Raw genomic sequence first — 26,247 nt, forward strand, 5'->3', positions numbered from 1 at the left:
GTCCTGGAGTAAGAGAAAATAGTGCTGCCAAGTTCTCGTGTAAATCCCAGCAGGTCCGAAAGCCTTCATTATTATAAGTTCCAGTTTGTCTCCTTGTGTCGCCACAAACTAACAGTTTCTTTTCAGAAAGCTGCCTTAAATTTTGCTTTGTATTCTTCTAGGAAGAACTTTCAATTCCTCATGAGGAGCTCTACTTTCTGAGACAAACTACTAAGTTCTCTGCAGAACTGTCTAGAAAATCATTGAAAAGACCCTGCAGTTGCACTTTCTTGTAAAAGAAAATTTTTTTTCCTTGGCCTTTGAACATTTTGCCTATATTATGAGGGTTTTGCATAGATTTTATACTTGAGTAGACAACTTTAATAATCCTTATTTATACTGTCTCAGAGGTAAGCATTTGGCAAACTTAAGCCATCAGCGTTCTTCAATTAACCTTCTAGCAATATTATTTTGAAAAGGATGCCAGTCCTCATATGGCAGAGTCAGACAAGCACCCATTTTGACTAGAAATGTCTGTATAACTGAACTAGCAACTTGACATAATTGGTTAAGGGAGTGTGAGAATGAACTGCCTGCAAGGGCCAAAACCTGAGAATGTCTTCAAATAACTCCAGTAAAAAGTTAACTTGGCCACATATGAAAGTAACTGTTCCTGTTCAGTTGTGTACCTTTCTCATAATTGGATACTTAAAAGTTGCAAAATAAGCATGGAGGTCTAGGTTATGTTCTTGTTTTATTATATGTGTTTGTATAAACTATGAAAGGTTATTTTACAGTCAGTACTATTGTCCTTAGAAATCTTAACCCAGAAAAATGTTTGCAAAAAAATCTTGTTTCTCTTGGATCTTTCACTTATTCTTGGTGTTAGACGTTTGTTAAGTAAAATGTTTGAAATAGCCCTTTCTCTTCCACCTTGGGGAAAGGTGGACCTGAAATGAGATTTTTGTTTACTAAAGCAATTTAAAACTAAACCTGCACTTTATGAAAATGAATACTAACATCTTTTTCTCCCTCATTTTTGTATTACTGTATTAGCTAATGATCAAAGTTGTTAAAATTATAAATGTATGATGCAAAAATAAAATGGAAATATTTTAATAATAATAATAATAAAAAAAAAGAGCTGCTTCTTTGAAAAGATAAACAAGACTGATGAACCTTTAGCCAGACTCACCAAGAAACAAAGAGAGAGGACCCAAATAAATAAAATCAGAAATGAAAGAGGCGATATAACAACTGACACCACAGAAAAAGAAAGGATTGTAAGAAAATACTCTGAGCAACAATATGACAACAAACTGGACAACCTGGGTGAAATGGACAAATTCTTAGAAGCATATAATCTTTCAAAACTAATCAGGAAGAATCAGAAAACCGAAATAGGCCGATCAAATAGCTCCCAGCAAAAAAAAGACCTGGACCAGATGGATTTACAGGTGAATTTTACCAACATTCAAAGAAGAATTATTACCTATTCTCCTCAAACTATTCCAGAAAACTCAAAAGGAGGGAAGGCTCCCAAGTTCTTTTTATGAAGCCAGCATTATCCTAATCCCAAAACCAGATCAAGACACTACAAAGAAAGAGAATTACAGGCCAATATCCCTGATGAACATAGATGCTAAAATCCTGAACAAAATATTAGCAAATTGGATCCAGAAATACATTAAAAAGATCATATACCATGACCAAGTGGGATTTATTCTGGGGATGCAAGGCTGGTACAGTATTCGCAGGTCAATAAATGTGATACATTACATAAACAAAATGAAGGACAAAAATCATATGATCCTATCAATAGATGCAGAAAAAGCATTCGACAAAATCCAGCACCCATTTTTGATAAAAACTCTCAGCAAAGTGGAAATAGAGGGACCATACCTCAACGTAATAAAGGCCATATATGACAGACCTACAGCCAACATCATACTCAATGGGCAAAAACTAAAACTATTTCCCTCAAAAACAGGAACAAGACAGGGATGTCCACTTTCATCACTCTTATTCAACATAGTACTGGAAGTCCTTGCCACAGCAATCAGACAAGAAGAAAACATAAAAGGCAGCCAAATTGGAAAGAAGAAAGTAAAACACATTATTTGCAGATGACATGATATTGTAAATAGAAAACCCTATAAAGACTCCACCAAAGTACTACTAGATTTAATAAATGAATTTGCCATGTAGCAGGATACAAAATTAACATATGAAAACTGATGCCATTTTTATACATCAATAATGAACTATCAGAAAGAGAAACTAAAAAAAAATACCATTTACCATTGAAACTAAAAAAATAAGATACCTAGGAATAAACTTAACCAAGTAAGTAAAAGACCTGTACTCAGGAAACTACAGGACAGTGAAAAAAGATATAGAGGAAGATACAAACAAGTGGAAGAATATACCATGTTCATGGACTGGAAGAATTAATATCATTAAAATGTCCATACTACCCAAAGCAATCTATAGATTCAATGCAATTCCTATTAAAATACCAACAACATATTTCACAGAACTAGAACAAATATTCCAAAAATTTATATGGAACCAAAAAAGATTTTCGCTGATACATCTCCTAGGGCAAGAGAAACAAAAGAAAAAATAAACAAATGGGACTACAGCAAACTAAAAAGCTTCTGCACAGCAAAAGAAACCATCCTCAAAGTACAAAGGGAACCCATGGTTTGGGAGAACATATTTGCCAATGATACATCTGATAGGGGGTTAATCTCCAAAATACAGAATGTACTCATACAACTCAGTAAGAGGAAGACAAACAATCCAATTAAAAAATGGGCAAAGATCATGAATAGACACTTCTCCAAAGAAGACATACAGCTGGTCAACAGACATATGAAAACATACTCAACATCACTAATCATAGAGAGACACAAATTAAAACCACAATGAGGTATCACTTCACACCTGTCAGAATAGCTACCATCAACAAATCAACAAAGGACAAGTGCTGGCGAGGATGTGGAGAAAAGGGAACCCAAGTACACTGCTGGTGGGAATGCAGACTGGAGCAGCCACTATGGAAAACAGTATAAAGAGTCCTTAAAAAATTAAAAATGGAACTGTCATTTGACCCAGTGATTCCACTTCTAGGAATATATTCTAAGAATCCCAAAACACCAATCAGAAAGAATATATGCACCCCTATGTCCATAGCAGCACTATTTACAATAGCTAGTATCTGGAAACAGCCCAAATGCCCATCAGTAGATGAGTGAATAAAAAAGTTGTGGAACATTTACACCATGGAATACTATGCAGCTGTAAAAAAGAAGGATCTCTTACCCTTTGGGACAACATGAATGGACCTAGAGAATATTATGCTAAGCAAAATAAGCCAGTCAGAGAAAGACAAATATCACATGATCTCACTTATATGCGGAATCTAAGGAACAAAATAAATTGATGAATAACATAGGATCACAGACATGAAAACATGAAACAGACTGACAGGTCTTAGAGGGAAGGCAGGAAGGAGGGAGGGAACTGACTGACCAAAGAACTCATAAGGATATATGCCATGGACACAGATAATGAACAGGTGAAGAACTGGGAAAGGGTGGGAGATGGGGAAAGGGAGGTAAAGGGGAGACAATGGGGGATATATGTAATACTCTCCCCAACAATAAAATTTGTTTTTAAAGTCTCTCTTGTAACTTAACAAACCAAGGGATTTTTATATCTTTTTAGACACAAAATATGATTGAAGAAAATTCAGAAACTTGTGTTATGACTAGAACCAGAAAAGTTACGACATCACTACTACGGTAGAACACAAAGGTAATTAAGAAATTAATTTAAGAAATTAAGTTTAGCCCAGTGGTTGAGCATCGACCTAGGATTCAGGCAATCAGGGTTCGAATCCCAGTCAGGGCACATGCCCGGGTTGCGGGCTCCATCCCCAGTCAGGGGCATGCAGGAGGCGGCCAATCAATGGCTCTCTCATCATTGATGTTTCTATCTCTCTCTCTCCCTCGCCTTTCCGTTCTCCAAAATCAATAAAGATATATTTTAAAAAAGAAAGAAGAAAAAAAAATTAAGTTTAGCCCGGCCAGGCGTGGCTCAGTGGTTGAACGTCCACCTAGGATCCAGGTGATTGGGGTTCAATTCCTGGTCAGGGCACATGCCCGGGTTGTGGGCGCAATCCCCAGTCAGTGGTGTGCAGGAAGCAGTCCATCAATGACTCTCTCATCATTGATGTTTCTATCTCTCTCTCTCCCTCTCCTTTCCTCTCTCTGAAGTCAATAAAGATATATTTTTAAAAAAAAGAAATTAAGTTTAGTTCATAGTATAATTACCAGGAACATTAGACTCTGTGACCAGGCTTTCTATTAAGTGACCAAACAAATGAGACACTAATTAATGCATCTTTGCTTCAGCTACGCCACTTAAGACAAGACCCATGCTTGCTTAGGCAGCACATATACTAAAATTGGAACAAGGCAGAGAAGATGAGCTTGGCCCTTACACAAGGTTGACACACAAATTCATGAAGAGTTCCATATTTTTCCTACCTTGGTTGTGGTTTGATCCCTGGCCCTGGTAGGGGAACATGTGGGAGGCAACCAATTGATGTATCTCTCATGTTGATGTTTCTCTGTTTCTCTCTCTCTCTTTCTCTCCCTATTTCTCTCCCCCTCCTCCTTCCCTTCCACTATCTCTAAAAATCAGTGGAAAAATATCCTTGGATGAGGATTAAAAAAAACAAAACAAGACAAGACAAGACCCTATACAGAAAAGACAAGATAGCATGTGTCTCTAGTGAGAAAACATGGAACACCATCCTGGGAAAGCCAGTAAGTTCCATCATCAGTAGGGGTTCAGCCTCCCCTAATGATGTTTAAAAAAAAACAAGATAATGGTCTCATGCTAATAAGATCCTCCTCCCAAGTATATGTGCCCACTTCCCTTGTACCTGGCTATGGTCACCTCACTAATTTCAAACCATGGAATGTAAGCAGGATGTGTGCAACTTCTGGGCCATTTAAAACACTACGAGCTATTTATTCAGTACTTAGTTTCCTGTACCACCTCCATCCACCACAGCTTGGAACATTGAGGCTATAGTAAGTCAGCTTCAACCATGCAGGTAAAGACAACGACCTAAGGAATGGTGGATCAATAAGGAAGGAACTTAAATCTCTGACTGACCTTGTAGAGCAGAGCTGCCCAGCTCAACTAAACCAGCCATACTAATTAATAGGTGAAAAGAAACACAAGTCTTCCTTATTTAAGCCACTGGGAGCTAGTAACCTCAGCTCAACATTTACTCTAATTCACACAGCTAGTTATCAGTCATACATATTCTCTGTTAGGCTTGGGAGTTCTTACATATGCTCCCTTTTTTTGTTTTGTTTTTTCTTGCTCTAAAGGAAACAGACACACTTACTCCACAGCTTTCTTGTAGATTTCGATGGCCTTGTCCAAGTGTCCCGCCAGCAAGTGAATTTTCCCCAGCATTATGTAAGTCAGATCATGCCTGTTAAGATGTAGGGCATGGTGCAACTGGTCTTGTGCCTAACAAGATTAATGAGGTAAAGAGAACAAAATCATTACCATGAAAGGGTTTTGTATGGCTAAGGTAAAAATAGAGCTCCTGCTGTACTAATGTAGGAACATCCCATTTCAGCAAATAGCCCAAAAAAACAACATATTCCAAAACTGTACTTGTTGACAGGACAGCTAGAAACATAAAGTATCTGCCTGTGGAGCCACTTGGAAGAGTTTATACAAGATGACTAACCTTTTGAGTGTTTTCTGCTTCTTGATAATCATACCTATGACTCATACTTTGCAAGGTAAAAGGAACATTATAGTAGAGTATACTGCACTGCCCAGCTGCACCAGTGACCAACTGCACCACCTTTCCCAGGGTGGAACTCATTTTCCTCACCAATATTTTGATAAATGAATGAACGAGTTGTTCTCAGGAAAAAGCTTATATCCTTCCTAGTAGGTGGTCAAAAGGGCTTTTTTTAGTCATTCACTGACTCAGCAAGTATTTATATAAATGTCAAGTATTTTTTTTTAATATATCTTTATTGATTTCAGAGAGAGGAAAGGAGAGGGAGAGATAGAAACATCAATGATGAGAGAGTCATTTATCGGCTGCCTCCTGCACATCCCCCACTGGGGATCGAGTCCGAAACCCAGGCATGTGCCCTGACAGGAAATTGAACCCTGATTGCCTGGATCCTAGGTCAACACTCAACTGCTGAGCCACGCCTGTCCAAGATAAATGTCAAATATTTTGTTTGCTCTGTCATCTTTACAGTAAAATCTAAATACAATCTCCTTCTCCTTTACAGATCTGACCAAAGACCAATTCTACCTCTCCCTTGGCTCAGAATAATGCTATTAATAGAAATGTACTTGCTTGGAATATCCTCTGAAGAGAAAAATCTCCTAATGACATATATAACACTGTAGATCTGCCCAGAACACCTAAGGGACACATTAAATATATTTTTTTGTTTATATATATTAGTTATTTATTATATATTTCACAGGAGTAAAAGTTACTTTCACACCTCAACTGCTGCTGTACAGATTTTTTCCCATACCCCTAGGGATAGATTAAACATTGTCAAATGGATATCAACCAACTCAGATTCTCAGTCCTGTTGGCACTAGAGAAAGGAGAATAAAACTTCATAATCACTAAGTAGAAGCTTTATGAAGGAAACTATGCAATCCACTATCATTAACTTTCAGAGCTCTCAATAATTTAGTCTATCCCTCAATTAAAATATAGACATTTTTTTCTTGTATCTGAGGACCAAGGTAAGCTCAAATGTTTTATCTGATATAAGGGGCTTAGAGTCCGCAGCTTAATCACAATGAAATATAAATTCTCACATGGAAAATAACCTTAAAAACTGAAACTCTCAGAAGTCAGATCCACTTGTAACTTATAATTCAACTTCAATGACTTTAAAAACTAAAATCAGTTGCTATCAGAGCATAAGAGAGCTCCCATGGTCATGATTACACTTTTAAGACATAAGGGTCCACACTTTTTGATATCTAAGTTTTCTTGAACACTTGTTTCTATACTAGAAAATTAAACTGGGGTAGAAAAAAAGAAGAGAGAGAAAAGCAATTAGATTATCATTCCCTCATAATAGTTCTAGAATTTTTTCATTTTCTTGTTAAAAGCAGGGAAAAAAGATGGATAATGACAAATGAGAAAATGGGGATAAGAGTATATGGCAGTTTCAATTTTTACTTCCAAAAATCTCTGCAAGCACTAGGAATAATACAAAATGAGCAATGGCACCTCTGTAATAAGTGTACCCTCAGTGAAATCACCAGCCAACTGTTCAACTGCCACCACTATTTCTATAAATTACCTTGCTGAACTGTTTCAGATAAATGTAGCAAACTCCTAGGTTATGATAGATCTCCTAGACACAAAAGAAAGGAAACCAGCTTAGGTGTAAATTCCACAGTATGTATTAAACAACAGACATCTAGAGATTGTTATTGTTCCGCAAAGTTTAAACTTTAAAATATGCATTACAGTCAGTTTTTGACTAGATTTCATACTCAAATATATTTAATTATAAAAAATGGGTTCCTTAATATAAAAATGCCCCACAGGTTATAAGAGATAAAAGCAGGACAAACAGGAGATCACTCCCTTTGTGCTCTCTCCTCAGAAGAGCCTACCCATAGTTCCTGCCCCACCCTAAGGAGATATGTATACATATATTCGTTAATCAGATTCCTTTTCCTAGGAATCTAGGAATTCACTAGGTGATGTGGATTTGGGAACTGACGGCGCCATCTGGAGAGCACTTTAATGGAATATAGGTATTTGGAGTCAGTCTGCAAATACAGCAGAGGTCAGCAAACTAAGGCCCATGGACCAAATCCATCTGCCTTTTTTTGTAAATAAAGTTTTATTAGTATTGTCTATGGTTCTTTCACACTAGAACCTCAGAGTTCAGTAGTAGCAACAGAGACTATATGAAGCAACAGAGCTTAAAATATTTACTAGTTGGCCCTTTACAAAAAAGTTTGCCAACTGCCGATCTACAAAAAAAAGTGAAACAGAAATTCAGAATAGCTACTTTTGTTGCTGACAGCTTTCCAGTTCTAGTTCACTGCAAGACCAACTTGTATTTCCTGACCTTGAGTTCTATAGAATCTCTTGAATTCCCTTTATTAAATCTCCCTTTATTTAAGGGAGCTTTAGAGAAAGGAGAGTGCTTCTAGAGAAGAAAGTGATGTTATCAATAGGAATCAGATTAATAGCAAACTGCTCAGCAGCAACACTCCCTGCTAGAAAACCATGCAGCAATGTCTGCTAAGTTATGTGGAAACATGGTTTTTGATCGTATACCTAGCTGAATTATCAATCTAGTGCGAGGACAAAGGCATTTTTAGCATGTAAGAATTCAGGAATAACAACAAAAGACCACCATATGATAACTAGAACAATTAGCATGTTACTAATAACAAAGACTTAAAGTTCCTACTTACCCAGTCTTTCTGGTTAAGTTTAGCTGCTTCATTATATATTTCAGTGGCAGCTTTATGTTTTCCCAGAAGAAATCTGTGGAAGAAATACATTTTCCAAAATTATTAACTCACACCTTTTATAAGACTAACCCCACTAGTCCCACTTTTGACTCATATTCCATCCAGCTGAGAATTCTGGAAGCCTTTGCCACATGAGCTGGCTATGCTAGTTTGGCCAGTGAGGCTATTGTACACCAAAAGCAGAAGCTCTCTTGTAGGGGCTGCATTGGTAACAATGGTTCCAGGGCCTTGGTCCCATTCTACACCAACTTTAGTGAGTCTTCTGTAATTTATTTTCCATAGTTTACAAATATAGACCAAAAAAGAAACCAACTAAGTAATATACCATGTTAAGCAAGAGCTGCCATCATTTATCACCATCATCTATTAGGGTCATGCTCTTCCCTCCCAAGCCTAAGTCTCTTTCCTTGATATTGGATCATGGTTCTGGAGAAAACAGGGGAAAGCCAGGCTCTAAGCAAAGACAGTGCAGGTATAAATCACAATGTAGGTAAGAAAGTAGGGATGGGAGCCCCACGGAACACTTTACTACTGCAACCCTGTCCTGGAGTAGTAAAGCTATTAGTGTACCTGACAGCTTAAAAGGACTTTAGAGGTTGCTTGCATTCAGGAATCTTCAGGGCATCCCCTCAATAAGCACTTAATAAAAACCTACGGTGTGTCAAAAATTATGCTAAGTGTTAGATGAGAAAAATTCCTTGGGTTTCCAATAAGATTAGGGGACTGAGGACACAAAATGCCAGTATTTAGCACTGGCTGGTTTGGTTCAGTGGTTGGAGAGTCAGCCCGTGGACTAAAGGGTCCTGCGTTTTATTTCAGCCACGGGTACACACCTCGGTTTCAGGCTTGATCCCTAGCCCAGTCAGGGCATGTGCAGGAGGCAACCAATTGATGTGTCTCTCTCACATCAATGTTTCTCTCTCTCTCCCCGTCTTCTACTCTCTCTGAAAAGCAACGGAAAAAATATCCTCAGGTGAGGATTAAAAAAAAAAGAAGTCAGTATTTATATGATAACCACTATCAGTGTTCCCCTGCCAAACTAGAATACAGTGTTTGAACTACTGAGTTCCTTTATACAAATTATCTCATTTTGTGAAATTTCAAAGTTAATCTACACTCTTCAAAGTGAATCCCACTATACCTATTAAGCAACTCTCCTATATATCAAGCTGATCAGGCTGCCAGAAGCAGCCTCTGCCTGAGAATGCTCATTACAAATCATTTTCTGTGAGTGCCCAGGGCCTCCAGAATACCAGTACTCACAAAGATCTGGCCACCTGCTTGAGATTATCAGCACACTGAGGGCTGAGAACAGCACATGTCTGAAAGAGTTCTAGGGATTCTTGGATATTTCCTTCCAGGCGAAATATCAGTGCTGCCAAGAAACAGATAACAAAGAAAACAAAGTCATGTTCTGGGAAGAATGGAGCCTCAGAATATCAGAAATATTGGAGAAGCAGGAGGCAGAAAATCATATCAAAGAAGTTCCTTGGATTATTGTATCTTTAATACAATCAGATATAACTTCAGATGGGTTGAAACAAATAACAAAGTTGCTGACACACTAAAACCTTTCTCTTTTTTTGAGACATGAATGTCTTATTGTAAGAAATACCTTTACTTTGACTTGGTTAACAAAGGAGCTTTCAGTATGATGAGTTCTTCACCTTCCTTTTATTAAGGGAATAAAATACGTTCATGCTTAAAAGAGGGGAAAAATAGGGGGGAGAAGACATTTAAATATTTTTGGCAATAAGATTATTTTTCAGAGACTGAAGGGGAAGGAGGAATATATCCCCTTCAAGCCTGTTACTCAACAACATCGGCAAATCTTCCAGTTCAGCGATGGCTAAAAGGTGAGCATTGGCTTATCTTTCCTAGTACTGATAGTGTTTATAACCTGACCAACTTCACAGGCATTGTTAGGCTTGGCAAACAATAGTTTTCCATAGTATTCTAGTGGCCCACTGCTTGTGTTCCCCTTCTCAGGAGCAAGGCAGCCAGTAGAGACCTCCTCTGAGGTCCTTTCAGGCTCTTCATAGCCTTCAGTCACCTCTTGAATCTCAATTTTCCTTCTCTCCTTTTCTTCGCTGAACAATGCCATACTATCCTTAATATTAAGGAATCTGGTTACCAGTTCCACCCTTGCCTCAACAATACTTGAGTCTAGTAGGAGAACTTTATTGAGATCATTTAAACTTTTCTGATAATTCTTGAATCCTTTATGAGGAAGAGCAGGTCTACAGCACACTTTCCAATTCCCATTATCTGAAGCACCTGATCTCAATCCTGCTTTGCCTCTTCAAACTGGCACAGCTTGAAGTAACAACATTCCTTATTGTTAATCTTTAAGCATTCACATTATTTACTAAGGGCATCTTTATAGTTTTTGTCCTTTAGACATTGTTCTTTAAGAATTTTAAACATTTTTTTTATTTGTGATGCCCAGCTGGTGATGGCTGCAGGAATCTCCCACCTGATCTGGGGGCATCTCTACCTCAGGCCACCAAGCTCACAACTGCACAGAAGTGGGCACTGAAGGAATGGGTGACAGCTTCTCCAGCCAGCTTGGTGCATCCAGATCCATTAAAATTCTTGTTCTTCTGTTAACACTGTCATTTGCTATCTGGATTCCACTATTTGCAAAACACTGTTTTGTAATCCACATAAGCTTTCTGATACTGCTCTAAAGTTTCATAGGCCATTGCTCAGTTGAAAAAGAGGTTTGATTGAGAATAAAATTCCAATCCCTGTTACAATCTTGAATGCAGTCACTGCATTTTCCTTCCTTTAGGTAACATGCATCTGTATTTGAATATAAGATACTTAGATCTTCACTTCCACTTCCTACAGACTCCAGCTGCACCTCTGCAAACTGCCCATTTTCAAACAGCTCTGCGGCAGCGGGCTGTGGACAGAAGTTGGGGAGGGGCAGCAAGAGGATGAGATACGGCCCTCTCCAGCTGCCTGCCACCTTCGCTTTTGCTTCTGTTGGCTGGGCGACCTCAGTGGGAAATGGATGCAGGAAGCGGGAATCAACAGTTTGGACGATCAGGAGAAAGGACCTTGGCACCATGGGGCGCCCAGAGCAGAGGTGCAGCCAGGCTAAAACCTTTTTTAATAAGGTGCCTCAAACTTACCTAACCCCTCCACTCCCAGCATCCACCCTACAGATAATTGGTGACTTGCAATTTACCCCACAAACTACATATAAACATTCTTAAGCTTCCCTATCAGATGCTCTATTTATCATGATAATTCGTAATTCAGTTTTCAGAGAGTCCCCCAAATGGGGCAAGCATAATCAATATCTCATGTCCAACAAGGAGATTCTGGCACAAAAATTCAGTAATATTCAGACTTGGTTATCAGTATAACAACCAATCAGGATCAATATTTTTTCCGAGGCCTACGTTTTCAGAAGAATTTCCATGCTTAAGTATTATGAGGCACTGAAAGTCTAGAACTTGTGACATTGGGAATAAAAGAACTTTTTTTTTGCCACAATGTCCTAGATGTGTCAGTATCTTACCAATTATGTCAGAAAATTATATACTAATCTGAAGACCACAAAATGCAGTGAATAGTCAACAAAACAATTCACTTATTCAAAAAGGTCAAAAAGAAAGTTCATGGAAAAACTAAGTATGCAACCTTTGGCACTAAAGAGTAAAATCTCAGGTAGTGGTTTCTATATTTGGTTTCTGACGAATTTCATTTATTCTCTGCTTTATCCTGTATATCTCTAGGTTTCTTCCCTTCATCCTGACTCACCTTACTAAAAATCCTCAAGTCTGTCCTCATCTCTTTTAGTCTGATTACAAGGAATCCTTTCAAAGCCACTTCTGGGCCTGAAACTACTGCAGAAGCCTAACATCCATTCTGAAAAACAGTAATCAGAAACTAGAAAAGGGCTGGAGGATGGCAGTAAATCTTTTTTAACAAAACCAGTCATTTCTGAGGTCAAATCTAGCACAAGAATTATGTTTTGATTTCTGGATATTACTGAATTTTTGTGGCACACTTACTTGAATTTAAGCATTTCATAGGTTGTTTGCTCTTTTTCCAGAACCTAGGCAAAGTATGCATTCCTCTAGCAAGAAGAGAAGAAATGTATATCTTACCTTGGACATAGATAGCATATTCACATAGCCCCTGGGTCTCCTGAAGCTGTTCTTTGATAACAGCCTGAAAGAGGATGAAAAATACTTCTGAGGAGTGGTTAAGTATCTTCTAATGTTTTTAAGAAAAGGCAGACATGCACAAGCAGATGTAACCCAGGATAATTACTAATAAAATAGTTCAGATTTTTAAAAAAATCAACTCTCTTGTTAGGACCATTTATTCTAGAATAGGGGTTGGCAAACTACAGCCCACAGGCCAAATCTAACCTGCATAGCCTATTTTTTAACAGCTCTCATAGTTTTAAAGAGTTATAAAAGAAAATAAGATAATATTAAGTTTATGAGAAGACTGTTTGTGGCCTGAAAAGCCTAAAATATTTACCATCTGCCCCTTACAGAAAAAGCTTGCCAATCCTACCTAGAATCTATCTAGTCAAGCTAAGAAAAATATGAAAAGATCTCTGATGAGCAAAATACAGGCTCCACCTTTCTACTATGATGGGCTAAGCCCTGGGTGCCACAGGAGCTCAGAGGCAAGCACCTGATTTTAACTTGGAGAGTCAGAGAAAGCTTTCCAGAGTAAACAGTTTCAAATCCAGTGTTGGCAGGGGGTGGAGAAGCTGAGATGGCCAGGAAAGTCAGAAAGACTTCAAATGCCATGCTAAAAGGGCTGAGCTCTGGCCAGTTGCTCAGTGGTTAGAGAATCAGCCAGTGGACTGAAGGGTTCTGGGTTCCATTCCGGTCTAGGGCACATACCTCAGTTGCAGGCTCGATTCCCAGCCCCAATCAGGGAGTGTACAGGAAGCAACCAATCAATGTCTCTCTCTCACATGGATGTCTCTCTCCCTCTCTCTCTCTCCCCTCCCACCCCCACCTTCCACTCTCTCTGAAAAGTAGTGGAAAAAATATCCTCAAGTGAGGATAAAAAAAAAAAATTTTTTTAAGGCTGAGAACAATGGGAAAATTTGAAAAGCTTTAAGCAGTAAGTAATTTGATTCTATTTGCTCTGTAAAAAAATTTTTTTTGCGCATTATTGAAAATAGATGGAAAGGGGGGCAAGATTAGAGGCAAGGTTGGTATAAGAACTCTTATGTTAATTTAAATTAAAATGAAGGGGATTAACTAAGGCAAAGAGAAGATTAAAAAGCAGACAATTTCAAGAAGCAGTAGGAGAAGGATCTCCTGAATTTGATGATTATCTATATTATATTAAGGAAAGTGGGTCAGGGTATTCTGACATAAACAGCTGCGTGAATGATGGTACCTATCCTTGATATAGGGAACACAAGAAGGAATAGGTTGGAAGGAAGCAAATAAATTCAGCTACAGAAAAGATGAATTTGAAATGCCTATTAAGTATTTAGTGGGTATAACACTGGTCTGGAGATCAGGAGGAAGTGTGTGGAATGAGCAGAGAAACGAGTAAAGGACAGGACCTAGGAACAACCCCAATTCTTAAGAAATAAGCAGAGCCCAACCGGGCATGGCTCAGCGGCTGAGTGTCGGCCTAGGATCCAGGAGATCGTTCGATTGCCGGTCAGGACACGTGCCCGGGTGGCGGGCTCGATCCCCAGTCGGGGGCGTGCAGGAGACAGCCGATCAATGACTCTCTCATCATTGATGTTTCTATCTCTCTCCCTCTCCCTTCCTCTCTCTGAAATCAATAAAGAGATATTAAAATATATATACATATATATATATATTTTTTTTTTTTAAATAATAAGCCGATAAAGAGAAGCCAAAGAAAGGAAACAGAGAAAGTGGTCAAAAAAGAAAAACAAAGAGAAAATAATACCAAAGAAGGAAAGAAAGAAACCTCTCAAGATTCAGGCTGGTACTAAACATTGCTATGCCCGTGCAATGCCATAGGTATAAATACCAAGGCATAAATTAAAAACCACAACCTTAAAAACATTACAAATCTCTGAATGCCAACAAAGACAATACCAAGGACGTATTTTTCATGTTAGTACTACTGTCTGCCAGCAAGTATGTAACATATAGCATGTTATAAAGATACACACAGTTTAGAGGAAAAGAAATACAGATGGTTTTTAAATATACAGACGATGATCAAGCTCACCAGAATAAGAGAGCTGTAAAATAAAGCTAAATAAAATACCATTTTTCACCTACCCAGAGTTCAAAAAGTGAAATACTATGCTGTGTTCAACATCTGCCCTCCACTGTGAAATCAACAAGTCCCAAAGAATAACTGCCCCTTCAGCCTGGTCTTGAAATGAGAAGACATGTGAACCTGACCCATAACTTGTAGTCAAACCCAGTCAACCTACAGACAATATGAAGGCAATGAGCAATAAATAAATGTCTGTTGTTGGAGGCCACTGAAATTGAGGTTGTTTGTTAAGCAGCATTATCATAGCAAAAGCTAACAAATATACCAAATGTGGGGAAACAGTAAATTATACATTATTAAGTGGGATAGAAACTGCGACAAACTATGTGACAGGCACACTTAGTTGCCTAACCAAAGTCCACCTATCATTGCAATCTCTCACCTTGCATGCTTCATAATCCTTCCGGATATAGTAGAGATGTATCAACCAGTTCTGCTTCTCCAAAATAGGAAACTCTGGATCTGGGCAGTATATTTTGACAAAACAAACAACACAACCATTGTTAGGTTTTCTCCTTTATCACTGTCCTTACATCTAAACTAACCACAAGCATTTTGCAATATCACATTAAATTCTTCATGCTGCTGATCATAAGGATACAATGCATCAAAAATGTATAGACAGGCTATTAAACTAAGAGATACAAGTCCTACTAGTACACATTAAATATATGTTTCCTTCACTTTTTGTAACTTACAATGTTAGTTTTTCAAATAAGTTGGCCTGAAAAAAAATAAAATTATTCTTTGTCTCTTTTCTCGTACTCTTCCTAGATATAGAAGGTAAATAAGACTTTCTAAAGAATATTTCAGGAATGTTATTCATTATATATTAGAATCTTACAAAAAAAAGATGAGTCGTTTTTTATGTTCCCTGGGTGAAAAATGGAGAAAAAATGTTCAATTTGTAAGGTAGCTCAAGGACCCAGAAGCTCATGAAATGGGAGCCTTTGGGATTAGAAGAAGGGAAAGCATCATTAAATCCAAGTGCTTAAAGGTCACTTCACATTCTTGGAGATACTGTCTGCCTAAAAGCTACAAGAACTTTAGCTTAATCAAAGACTTTATAAATCATTTCACTGCCCCATAATTGTCCAATTACTAACCCTGTGATCTTCAGAAATTTACTGTTTCCTCGTCTATCAAATAAACTCATTCATTCGTCAAATATTCACTGAGTATCTACCATATGCCAAGCACTGTTCTAGGCACTGGGGATACACAAATGTACAAAACTGACCCCACTGCTTTCAGGGACATTATAATTGGTTGGAGGAGAGGGGGGAGTAGGTAAGTCAAACAGTGCTAACAGAAAAAATAGATGATGATAAAATAAGTTCTATACAGGGGATCCAAGATGGTGGTAGAGTAGGTGGAAGTTACACTCACCTCTTCCCAGGACCAAAACAGAATTACAACTAAATCATAGAAAAATCAACCTGAATAACCAACTGAAGACTAGCTGAACAGAAGTATTATAGGAGTGAGGGGGTCTCAACCCATGGCAAGCCCCCCAGCCCAGAGGATCAGAGCCAGGAAGTAGAACCCACGTAACATCTGCTGTGAAAATCAGTGGGGATTCTATCCTCCTGGGAGAGACAGGAGTCTGCTAGAAACCCAGGCACCCACTTGAAGGGACAGCACACAAAACCATGTTCACGGATACTCATCCTGAGCTCTGGTGGAAGGAAGGCAGCTCAGAGCAGACTGGAGTCATACAGGGAGAAATTAGGTTGTATGGCTTTGGGGAGAAGGCTAGAGGGACAGCTGCCATTGTCCCTGAGCTGAGTGCCTCTCCCACACCACCCACAGATGCTATCTTTCCTAGGTCAAACACTCTCCTCCATACAACGTCGACCTAGGGATATCTACTAGTGCCACCCTCCAGACACCCTATGACCCAGCGCTGCCAAACTCAAACCCTGATGAGGAATTAGCTAGCTACGGGCTGCCTGGGCCCGCTGCAACCTTTCTTGGAAGGTCCTCAAGAAGATACAAGCCAACTCAAGGGATGTCAGAGACACACAGGGACAGATTGAGTTGTATGGCCCTGGGGCAAGGGCCATTTTTCCCTGCAGGCCCAATCAGCACCACTGTACTCAGGCAGAGCCCTCCCTCCACATGGCCAAATTTTAATCTATTTTAGCCTGATGAACTCTACTGGCCTCACCCTGATGATTCCCTGAGACCTCACCCCATCACAAAGATTCACAGGCCCCAGGCGGATGGCAGTTGTTCTTGGTGATCCCTGAGACATTTGCTGAGTGGCCACAGGCCCAGCCCTGGTGCTGAGTTTGAATCTGTATAAACCTGGTAAACATCACTCTCCCCTACCTGGTTACTCACTGAAAACCTACCTCATATAACTTGTGTACTGCCATAGGCTCTTTCAATGACTGAGCCTAACAGGCAGCCAGCAGGCAGAGGCAGATCTCAGAGTAGCTTGGGCCTTTTGCTGACCTGCCCTAGGCTCAATGAGGTTGAAACCAGTCTTGGTACACAGTTTGGCCCATACCATGCACACTCAGCCCAGCAGAGGCAGCCACCAACCATGGATCACTTTGTATCTCTTAAGAGGTAGCCGAGGGCTGGTCACAGGCAGCATCAGACACTGACCTGCACCAGGTTCCCTTCCAAGAGGCCCCAGAACCAACACAACCAGTGGCAGGCTTCAGATCACATCAGAGCATGACCATATTAGCCCCATAAGCAGCACACCAAAAAGGAGATCTTGGTAGGAACCAGAATCTGCTAGAGCAAATTGCCCCTTGTAAGGTCAGCCTCAACACAGCAGCTCATACACTATACTGGGGGTCAGTCCTCACAGTCAGCCAGCCTAAGTCAACCCCACCCATGGACAGGCCAACGGAAATCAAGACCCAACTACAATAGGAGCACTCACATAACCCACACAAAAAATATTCCTAGGGTACCCAGCTCAGGTAATAGGGAGACTGTGCCACTGCATCCCAAAGAACACCTACTACTTAAGGCCACCCTACCAAGACTGGGAAACATAGAAAAGCTATCTAATACACAGAAACAAACACAGAGAGGCAGTCAAAATGGAGACATAAAGAAACATGCCCCAAAAGGAATAACAGGAGAAATCTCCAGAAAAACAATTAAATGAAATGAAGGCAAGCAATCTATCAGACAGAGTTCAAAACAATGTTTATAAGGATGTTCAAGAAACTTAGTGAGGACTTCAACATCATAAAAAAGGACATAGAAACTATTAAAAAAAAAAGTCAGAAAAGAAGAATACAATATCTAAAATGAAGAATACATGCGAAGGAATCAAGAGCAGACTAGATAAAGCAGAGGACTGAATCAGTGATTTAGAAAACAAGGTAGCAGAAAACACTCCATCAGAGCTGGGGAAAAAAAAAAGAACTTTTAGGGTATACACCTGAAACTAGTATAACATTGTATGTCAACTGCAATTCAAAGATTAAAAAATGATTTAAAAAGAACAACAATAATAAAACTGGAGAACTCACACTATGTGATCTCAAAACTTACAAAGCTACAGCAATCAAAACAGTGTGGAACTGGCTTAAAGAAGGCCATAAACTAATGAAATAGAATAGAGAGCCTGGAAATAACTTCTCACACAATTTTTGACAAGGGTGCTGTGGAGGAGAGCCTGTTCCATAACGTGGCCACTGTCTGTTCTGCAAGCTGACCTCAGACCAGAATAGAGGTTGCTTTCTGCAAATATCTGAAACTGTCTGATCATAATTCATATTCATTCCAACATAAATTAGCACTCCCTCCTTATCTCCTGCCACATGCTGGTTTCTGGAACAGATTGTTGTCCTGACCTGGTCAACCATGTAAAGTATTTTCCCATATCTGGTAGCATTCACATAGTAGTACTGGTAACTATTTCCCACCTTTACCCTATATAATTCTTTGGCACCTGCTAAGCACCTAGAGAAATATCTCCTTCATTTGCAGCCACCCAAGATGCACTTTGTATGTAAGTTTCCCTTAATAAACTCTATTAGTTCCCGGAAAAGAAAATTATTAAAAATGAGAATACTTTAAAGGACCGCTGGGAAAATATCAAGCATAACAACATCCCCATCACAGGGGTACCAAAAGGAGAAGAGAGAGAGAGCAAGGGATTGAGAACCTATTTGAAGAAATAATGACTGAAAACTCCCCTAACCTGGTGAAGGAAAAAAAAAACACAGGTCCAGGAAGCACAAAGAGTCCCAAACAAAATGAACACAAAGAGGCCCACACCAAGACACATCATAATAAAACTAGCAAAGGTTAATCAGTAGATAAGTGGATAAAAAAGCTGTGGTACATTTATACCATGGAATACTATGCAGCTATAAAAAAGAAGGATCTTTTACCCTTTGAGACAGCGTGGAGGGACCTAGAGAGTATTATGCTAAGCGAAATCAGCCAGTCAGAGAAAGACAAGTACCACATGATCTCACTCATATGTGGAATCTAATGAACAAAATAAACTGATGAACAAAATAGATATAGAGATACAGAAGCATGGAACAGACTGACGAATCTCAGAGGGAAAGCAGAGATGGGGGTTGGAGATTAACCAAAGAACTTATATGCATAACCCATGAACACAGGCAATAGTGTAGTGAAGGCCTGAGGTGGAGGGGGACAATGGGGGGAAAAGGGGACATCTGTAACACTTTCAACAATAAAGATAAAATTTTTAAAGTGTAAAACCAATTGCAAAAGTTAAAGACAACAAATCTTAAAAGCAGAAAGGGAAAGACAGTTACCTACAAGAAAGCTCCCATAAGACTGCCAGTTGATTTCTCAACAGAAACATTTCAGGCCAGAAGGAATTGGCACAAAATATTCAAAGTGATGAAAAGCAAGGACCTACAACCAAGACTGCTCTAACCAGCAAGGCTATCATTTAAAATTGAAGGAGAAATAAAAGGCTTCCTACACAAGAAAAAGCTAAAGTAGTTTATCACCACGGAGCCAGTATAGCAAGAAATGTTAAAGAGACTTCTTTAAAAAGAAGAAAAAAAAGGAATATAAATATGTATAATAAAATGGCAATAAATATGTACTTATCAATAATCACTTTAAATATAAATGGATTATATACTCCAATCAAAAGACATAGGGTAGCTGAATGGATAAGAAAACAAGACAGACAGATAGACAGACATATATATATATATGCTGTCTACAAGAGACCCACTTGAGATCGAAAGCCACATACAGACTGCAAGTAAAGAGCTAGAAAAAGATATTTCATGCAAATGCAAATGAAAAAACAACAACTGGGGTAACAATATTTATATCAGACAAAACAGATTTTAAAACAAATACTATAATAAGAGACAAGGACATTACATAATGATAAAGGGATCAATCCAATGAAAGGATATAACCCTTGTAAACATTTACGTACACAACACAGGTACACCTAAATATATAAAGCAAATCCTGATGGACATAAAAGGAGAGATAATCAGTAATACAGTCATAGTAGGGGATTTTAACACACCATTGACATCAGTGGATAGATTTTTAGACAGAAAATCAATGAGGAAATAGCAGCCTTAAAGGACATACTACACCAGATGCATTTAGTTGATTTTTTCAGATCATTTCACCCCAAAGCAGCAGAATATGTATTCTTTTCAAGTGCACATTGAACATTTTCCAGCACAGACCACATATACCACAAAACAAGTCTTAACAAATTTAAGAATAAAATCATATCAAGCATCTCCTCCAACTACAACAGTATGAAACTAGAAATCAATTACAAGAAAAAACTTAAAAAACACACAAACACATGGAGGCTAAATAACATCTTACTAAACAATGAATGGGTTAACAATGAGATAAAGGAAGAAATGAGAAGTTACCTTGAGACAAATAAAAACAAAATTTAAAAATGTGTCCCATAGTTTCTGGTGAGCGCACATACCCAAGTTGTGGGTTCTATCCCTGGTCAGGGCTCAGAAAGCAACTGATTAATGTTTCTCTCTCACATCAATATTTCTCTTGCTCTCTCTCTCCCTCTCCCTTCTTTTCTCTTAAAAAAAAAAAAAAATTAAAAAAAAAACTTAACAAAATACAAACAAACCAAATCGAGCAATACATTAAAAAGATCACACACCATAATCAAGTGGGATTCACTCCTAAGATGAAAGGTTGGTAAAATATTAGCAAATCAATTAATGCGATACACCACATAAACAAAAGAAAGGATAAAAATCACATTATTATTATATCAACAGATGCAGAAAAAACATTTTACAAAATATAGCACCCATCTATGATCAAAACTCTCAGCAAAGTGGGAATCGAGGGAACATGCCTCAACATAATAAAGCCCATATATAACAAACCCACAACTAACAGCATACTCAACGAAGGAAAACTTAAGATCAGAACAAGACAGAGATGTCCACTTTCACCACACTTATTCAACACAGCCCTGGGAGCCCTAGCCACAGCAATCAAACAAGTAGAAATAAAAGGCATCCAAATTGGTAAGAAAGAAGTAAAACTATCATTATTCAGAGATGACATGATACTGTATAAAGAGGACCCTAAAGATTCCACCAAAAAGTACTAGAACTGATCAAAGAAATCAGTAAGATACAAAACAAATATCCAAAAATTGGTTGCAGTTTTATATACCAATAATGAACTATCAGAAAGGGAAACTAAGAAAACAATTCCATTTCCAACTGCATCAAAACAATATGCCTAGGAATAAATTTAAAGGTGAAAGACTTATACTCAGAAAATTATAGCACACTGAAGAAGAAAAAAACTGAAGAAGATACAAATAAATGGAAGCATATACCATGCTCCCGGATCGGAAGAATTAACATCATTAATATGTCCATCCTGCCCGGCTGGGCGTGGCTCAGCAGTTGAGCATTGACCTATGATCCAGGCGATCGGGGTTCGATTCCCGGTCGGGGCACATGCCCGAGTTGTGGGCTGCAGCCAATCAATGACCCTCTCATCATTGATGTTTCTCTCTCTCTCTCCCCCTCTCCTTTCCTCTCTGTGAAATCAATAAAAATATATTTAAAAAAAAATATATATATATATATATATATATATCTCCATCCTACCCAAAGCAATCTATAAATTCAACACAATTCCTATCAAAATACTAATGGCGTTTTTCACAGAACTAGAACAAATAATCCATATATTTATATGGAACTCAAAAGGACCCTAAATAGCCACAGCAATCTTGAGAAAGAAGAATAAAGTTGGAGGTATTGTGCTACCTGATACAAACTACTACAAGGTTATAGTAACCAAAACAGCATGGTACTGGCATAAAAAGGCACATAAGTCAATGGAACAGATTAGAAAACTCAGAAATAAACCCATGCCTATGTGGTCAATTAATATATAAGAAAGGAGGCAAGAGCATACAATGCTGGGAATGGGGGTAATAACAGTCTATTTAATAAATGGTGCTGGGAAAATTGGACAGATATGTGCAAAAAAATGAAACTAGATCACTTTCTTACACCACATAAGAATAAACTCAAAATGGATTAAAGGCTTAAATGTAAGACTCAAAATCATAAAACTCCTAGAAGAAAACACAGGAAGCAAAATATCTAACATTTCTCTTAGCAATCTTTTTTTTCTGGCACATCTCCTTGATCAGGGGAAACAAAAGGAAAAATAGACAAATGGGACTACATCAAAATACAAGGTTTTGCAAAGGAAACCATCAACAAAACAAAAAGACAACCTATTAAATGGGAGAACATATTCACCAATAGTACATCTGATAAGCGGTTAATATCCAAAATTTATAAAGAACTCATACTACTCAATACCCAGTTAAAAATAGGCAGATGACCTGAATAGACACTTCTCCAATGAGGACATACAGATGGCCAATAGACATATGAAAAGATGCTCAAAGTCACTAATCATCAGAGAGATGCAAATTAAAACCACAATGAGGTATCACTTCACACCTGAAAGAATGTCTACCATCAACAAATCAGTGAACGACAAGTGCTGGCAAGGATGTGGAGAAAAGGGAACCCTAGTACACTGTTGGTGGGAATGCAGACTGGTGCAGCCACTATGGAGAGCAGTATGGAGTTTCCTCAAAAAATTAAAAATGGAATTGCCATTTGACCCAGTGATCCCACCCTAGGAATATATTCTAAGAAACCCAAAACACCAATCTGAAAGAATTTATACACTCCTATGTTCACAGCAGCACAATTTACAATAGCTAAGATCTGGGATATTAAAAAAAAATACTCCAAGGTTAGGGAAGATGGCGGCCCTGTGAGAAGCAGCAGAGCGCCCGCACTCCCAGCCACGGACTCGACTTACTCCTAAAATCCTACGTAACCAGCTTGAAAAAAACAGAGAAACCTGAGAGGAGGGAGTGCGAGTGGGGAGCACTGAAGACACATCATGGAGTCCGGTAAGAGAGGGCAGCGTAGGAAGGGGGAGGCCCCCTGAAACCTGTGCTGGGCTCCGAGCCCGGAGGCCTGGAGGCTGCAAAGCTCCCTCCCCTTGGGAGTGTGGACGGCATCCAAAAGCGGGGATCCCACACCAAGAGCGACAAGAGGGAAAGCAGCGCCCCGCGCACAGGGCAGAGGGACCCAGCGGAGCGGTGAGTCCCTGAGGGAACGGCACCTTCCTAGGAAACAAAGCCTCTAGTGGCGGCTGCGACTGGCCTCTGGTGCTCAGGGTGGTGACCATAGGGAAGTCTGTCCCAAAGTCTGTGGCACCCAAGTGGTAAGAGACCAGAGGACTGCGCTGAGCAGCCGCACACAGGGACCCTCTGCCTCCTTGTGGGGCACTGTGTTGAGCCCCAGAAAGTGCTGAATCTGCGTGGTGCGGGGGAGGGAAGGAGCTCTCCTGGCCCTGAGCTCCCAGTGCTGAGACGCTGGGATCTGCCACCAGCCCTGAGGGTGTCCTGACGCCCTGAGCTCCCAGTGCCGAGAGGCTGGGATCTGTGACCAGCCCTGAGGGGTGCCGTGGTGGCGCGTGAAGCCCCTCCAGCTTGCTGAGACCAGCGGTGCGGGGAACTGCGTGGAGCTGACTTTGGGTCCCCTCCTGCTGGGTGCATTGGTGCGCGGGCAGCTGGACCTTGCAGGGCGGACTCTCTGCCTGTGTGTTGCTTTGTGCATTTGTGAGTCTGATCCCGGAACTGGCTCCCACCTTCCCAGAGTGCATTGAGCGCAGACAGACCAGCACAGGCTGCGATTGGGGTCTGCCCAGTAGATGGTCTGAGGGGCGGGCCTGGTGCGACCAGCCAACCAGAGCTGAGCAGGGAGGAGTGGAGCCTGCAGTCTCTCCTACAGCTAGGAGCACCGCCCCCAACAGGAAAGGGAGGGGTCCCACACACTGAAGCCCCAGACACACCCGCAGGGCATAGTCCTGAGAGGGAAGGGAGAGCAGCTCATAGGAGGGCTTTACAAGAATAAGACTCTCAGGGACTGTTGTTTGGGAACTGGAGGAAATACTGAAAACCCCTGGTGGGGGCTGGGCAGGCAAAGGGCTCACCAGAATGTGTCTTTAATCAAACCCACTGAGCCCAGGCTGCTGAAACGGCCCATATAGAAAAGGCAACAGGCTGAAATCAATCTGAAACTGCAGAAGGACAGAGCCTGGGGAACTAGAATCAGAGGACAGAGTAGGGACTGAGGAGCTGGCGGTGGAGCAGAGACTAATTCCCGCAGAGTGAGCACCTGACAGCGACACCTCTAAGGGGAGTGACACCCTGGGCTACACTAGCCACCCTGCACCCTAAAGACTACAGAAGACTCTGGAGTAACTACAAGGTTGCAAAATAGTTGACAAGAGAAGGTAGTCCACGGAAAGCCTCAGATCAACCATTTACCTAAGGACACCACAGTCAAACCTAGACGTTCCTCACATTGGCTGATACACAAGCACCTTCCAGGAGAACAGATATCAGCACACAAAACAGTGAGCCGCAGACAACATAAGTTGCCCAGAAAAACCTCACCTGATTGACTACCTTTTTTTCTGCTGTTTTTTTGTTTGGTTTGGTTTGGGTTTTTTGTTTGTTTTTTATTTTTCCCCTTTTTTCCTTAGGAAGAAGAGAAAGGGGAGAAAATTTGTTTTTTCTTCTTTTTTAAATTTTATAATTTTTTTAACTAAATTTTTTTTTCCTCCTTTTTATAAAAGAATTTTATCTTGCTTAGCTTGTTTTTAGTTTTGTTTTGGTTATTTGTTTTGTTTTCTTTTATCCTTACTTCTAATATCAAGACTTTCTTGATATCCCTGCTTAATGACTGGGATTTTATCATTATAACCAAGTTTACTGCCTTCCTCTATAGTTTCCCCTAAATCTCTTACCAGACTCCATCACTGCCTGGGCTATATCTCTCTCCTCTCAATCCACTGGCATAACTTTTTTCTTCTTTTTCTTTTTTTTTCTACTTTTCTTTCATTCTTTCATTATGCTCCCTTCTGTCTTCCTGTCCAATTGTTAGTTTCTCTTATTCTCTTTATTGTATTTTTGTTTTCTCATTTTCAACTATTATCCTATTCCTACTCTCTCCCTTAGTTTTTTGCTGGACCTTCTTTCAGAATCTTTTCTCTGCTTCTGTTATCTCCCAGTAGCTTCTCAATTTTTTATATTTTAGTTTATTATAATTTCCTAAATTTTCACCGGTATTAACAATATACATCTCTCTCTCTCTAAGCATTACTTTTCTTTCTCTCTCTCTTTTTTTTTTAAGCATTTTTTTTCGTGTGTGTGTGTGTGTGTTCTCCCTTCACTCTCCCAGTTCTGTTTTCACGAGGGCTGTTTTCATTGTGACTGTCAAGATATTTTGTAAGACACCTTTTATTTCCTGAAAGTTTAGTTGTGTATTGTAATGCCTGGCCAGCACCCATACAACATCTTACATGTCCAGGTTGGGGCTGAGACACAGTTAGTCAACCTGAGAGGAGGGTCCTCCCAAGGACTGATCAACAACAATCTACACCCAACCACAACAGAACATAAAGAAACCACAAAAGGGGCAACCACAAGAGGGGCACGCCTTGATCAAAGAGCTCAGAGGTATAAGGAAAACACACCTCTGGGCTCCACTGGACCCACAAGACAAAATCCCATCCCACAAGACTGGGGAACAGCAAATATATCTAATATATAGATACAAACACTAAGACCTACCAAAATGGGGAGACAGAGAAACCCCCAAATTAAAGAAAAGGAAACATAGCCAGAAAAAGACTTTGATGAGATGGAGTTAAGCAAGTTATCAGATATGGAGTTCAGAGTATGGATGATGAAGATGTTCAAGGAACTTAAGAAGATTCTAGATAATAAGATCGAGGAACTTAATGAAAACATGAAAAAGACATACAGACTATAAATAAAACTCAGACAGAGATAAAGAATGCTGTATCTGATAT

The 26,247-nt window shown here is 39.6% G+C and overlaps 1 protein-coding gene, 1 non-coding gene and 1 pseudogene across 5 annotated transcripts in view; 1 reads left to right on the plus strand and 2 right to left on the minus strand.

Moving 5' to 3' along the window:
- Positions 1–26,247, minus strand: part of BBS4 (Bardet-Biedl syndrome 4) — a 136,553-nt gene that overhangs the window by 74,154 nt on the left and 36,152 nt on the right. For all 4 annotated transcript variants that reach the window (XR_015715641.1, XM_016201474.2, XM_016201488.2 and 1 more), the window contains exons 3-8: positions 15,212–15,291; positions 12,693–12,756; positions 9,832–9,943; positions 8,509–8,581; positions 7,374–7,427; positions 5,411–5,538 (exon numbers count right to left, since the gene is read on the minus strand). Coding sequence is in view for 3 of the 4 variants with exons in the window: in XM_016201474.2 (XP_016056960.1) it covers positions 5,411–5,538; positions 7,374–7,427; positions 8,509–8,581; positions 9,832–9,943; positions 12,693–12,756; positions 15,212–15,291 (511 nt within the window). In the remaining variant the exon portion in view is untranslated. The remainder of the gene's footprint in view (positions 1–5,410; positions 5,539–7,373; positions 7,428–8,508; positions 8,582–9,831; positions 9,944–12,692; positions 12,757–15,211; positions 15,292–26,247) is intronic.
- LOC148094277 (U6 spliceosomal RNA) lies at positions 4,424–4,530 on the plus strand. The gene has a single exon (XR_015716307.1). It is a non-coding gene; the product is annotated as a U6 spliceosomal RNA (small nuclear RNA).
- Positions 9,951–12,502, minus strand: LOC107528433 (sperm-associated antigen 1 pseudogene; annotated as a pseudogene).

This window comes from Miniopterus natalensis, chromosome 1 (genome assembly GCF_054644295.1).
Source record: "Miniopterus natalensis isolate mMinNat1 chromosome 1, mMinNat1.hap1, whole genome shotgun sequence".
Lineage (NCBI taxonomy): Eukaryota > Metazoa > Chordata > Mammalia > Chiroptera > Miniopteridae > Miniopterus > Miniopterus natalensis.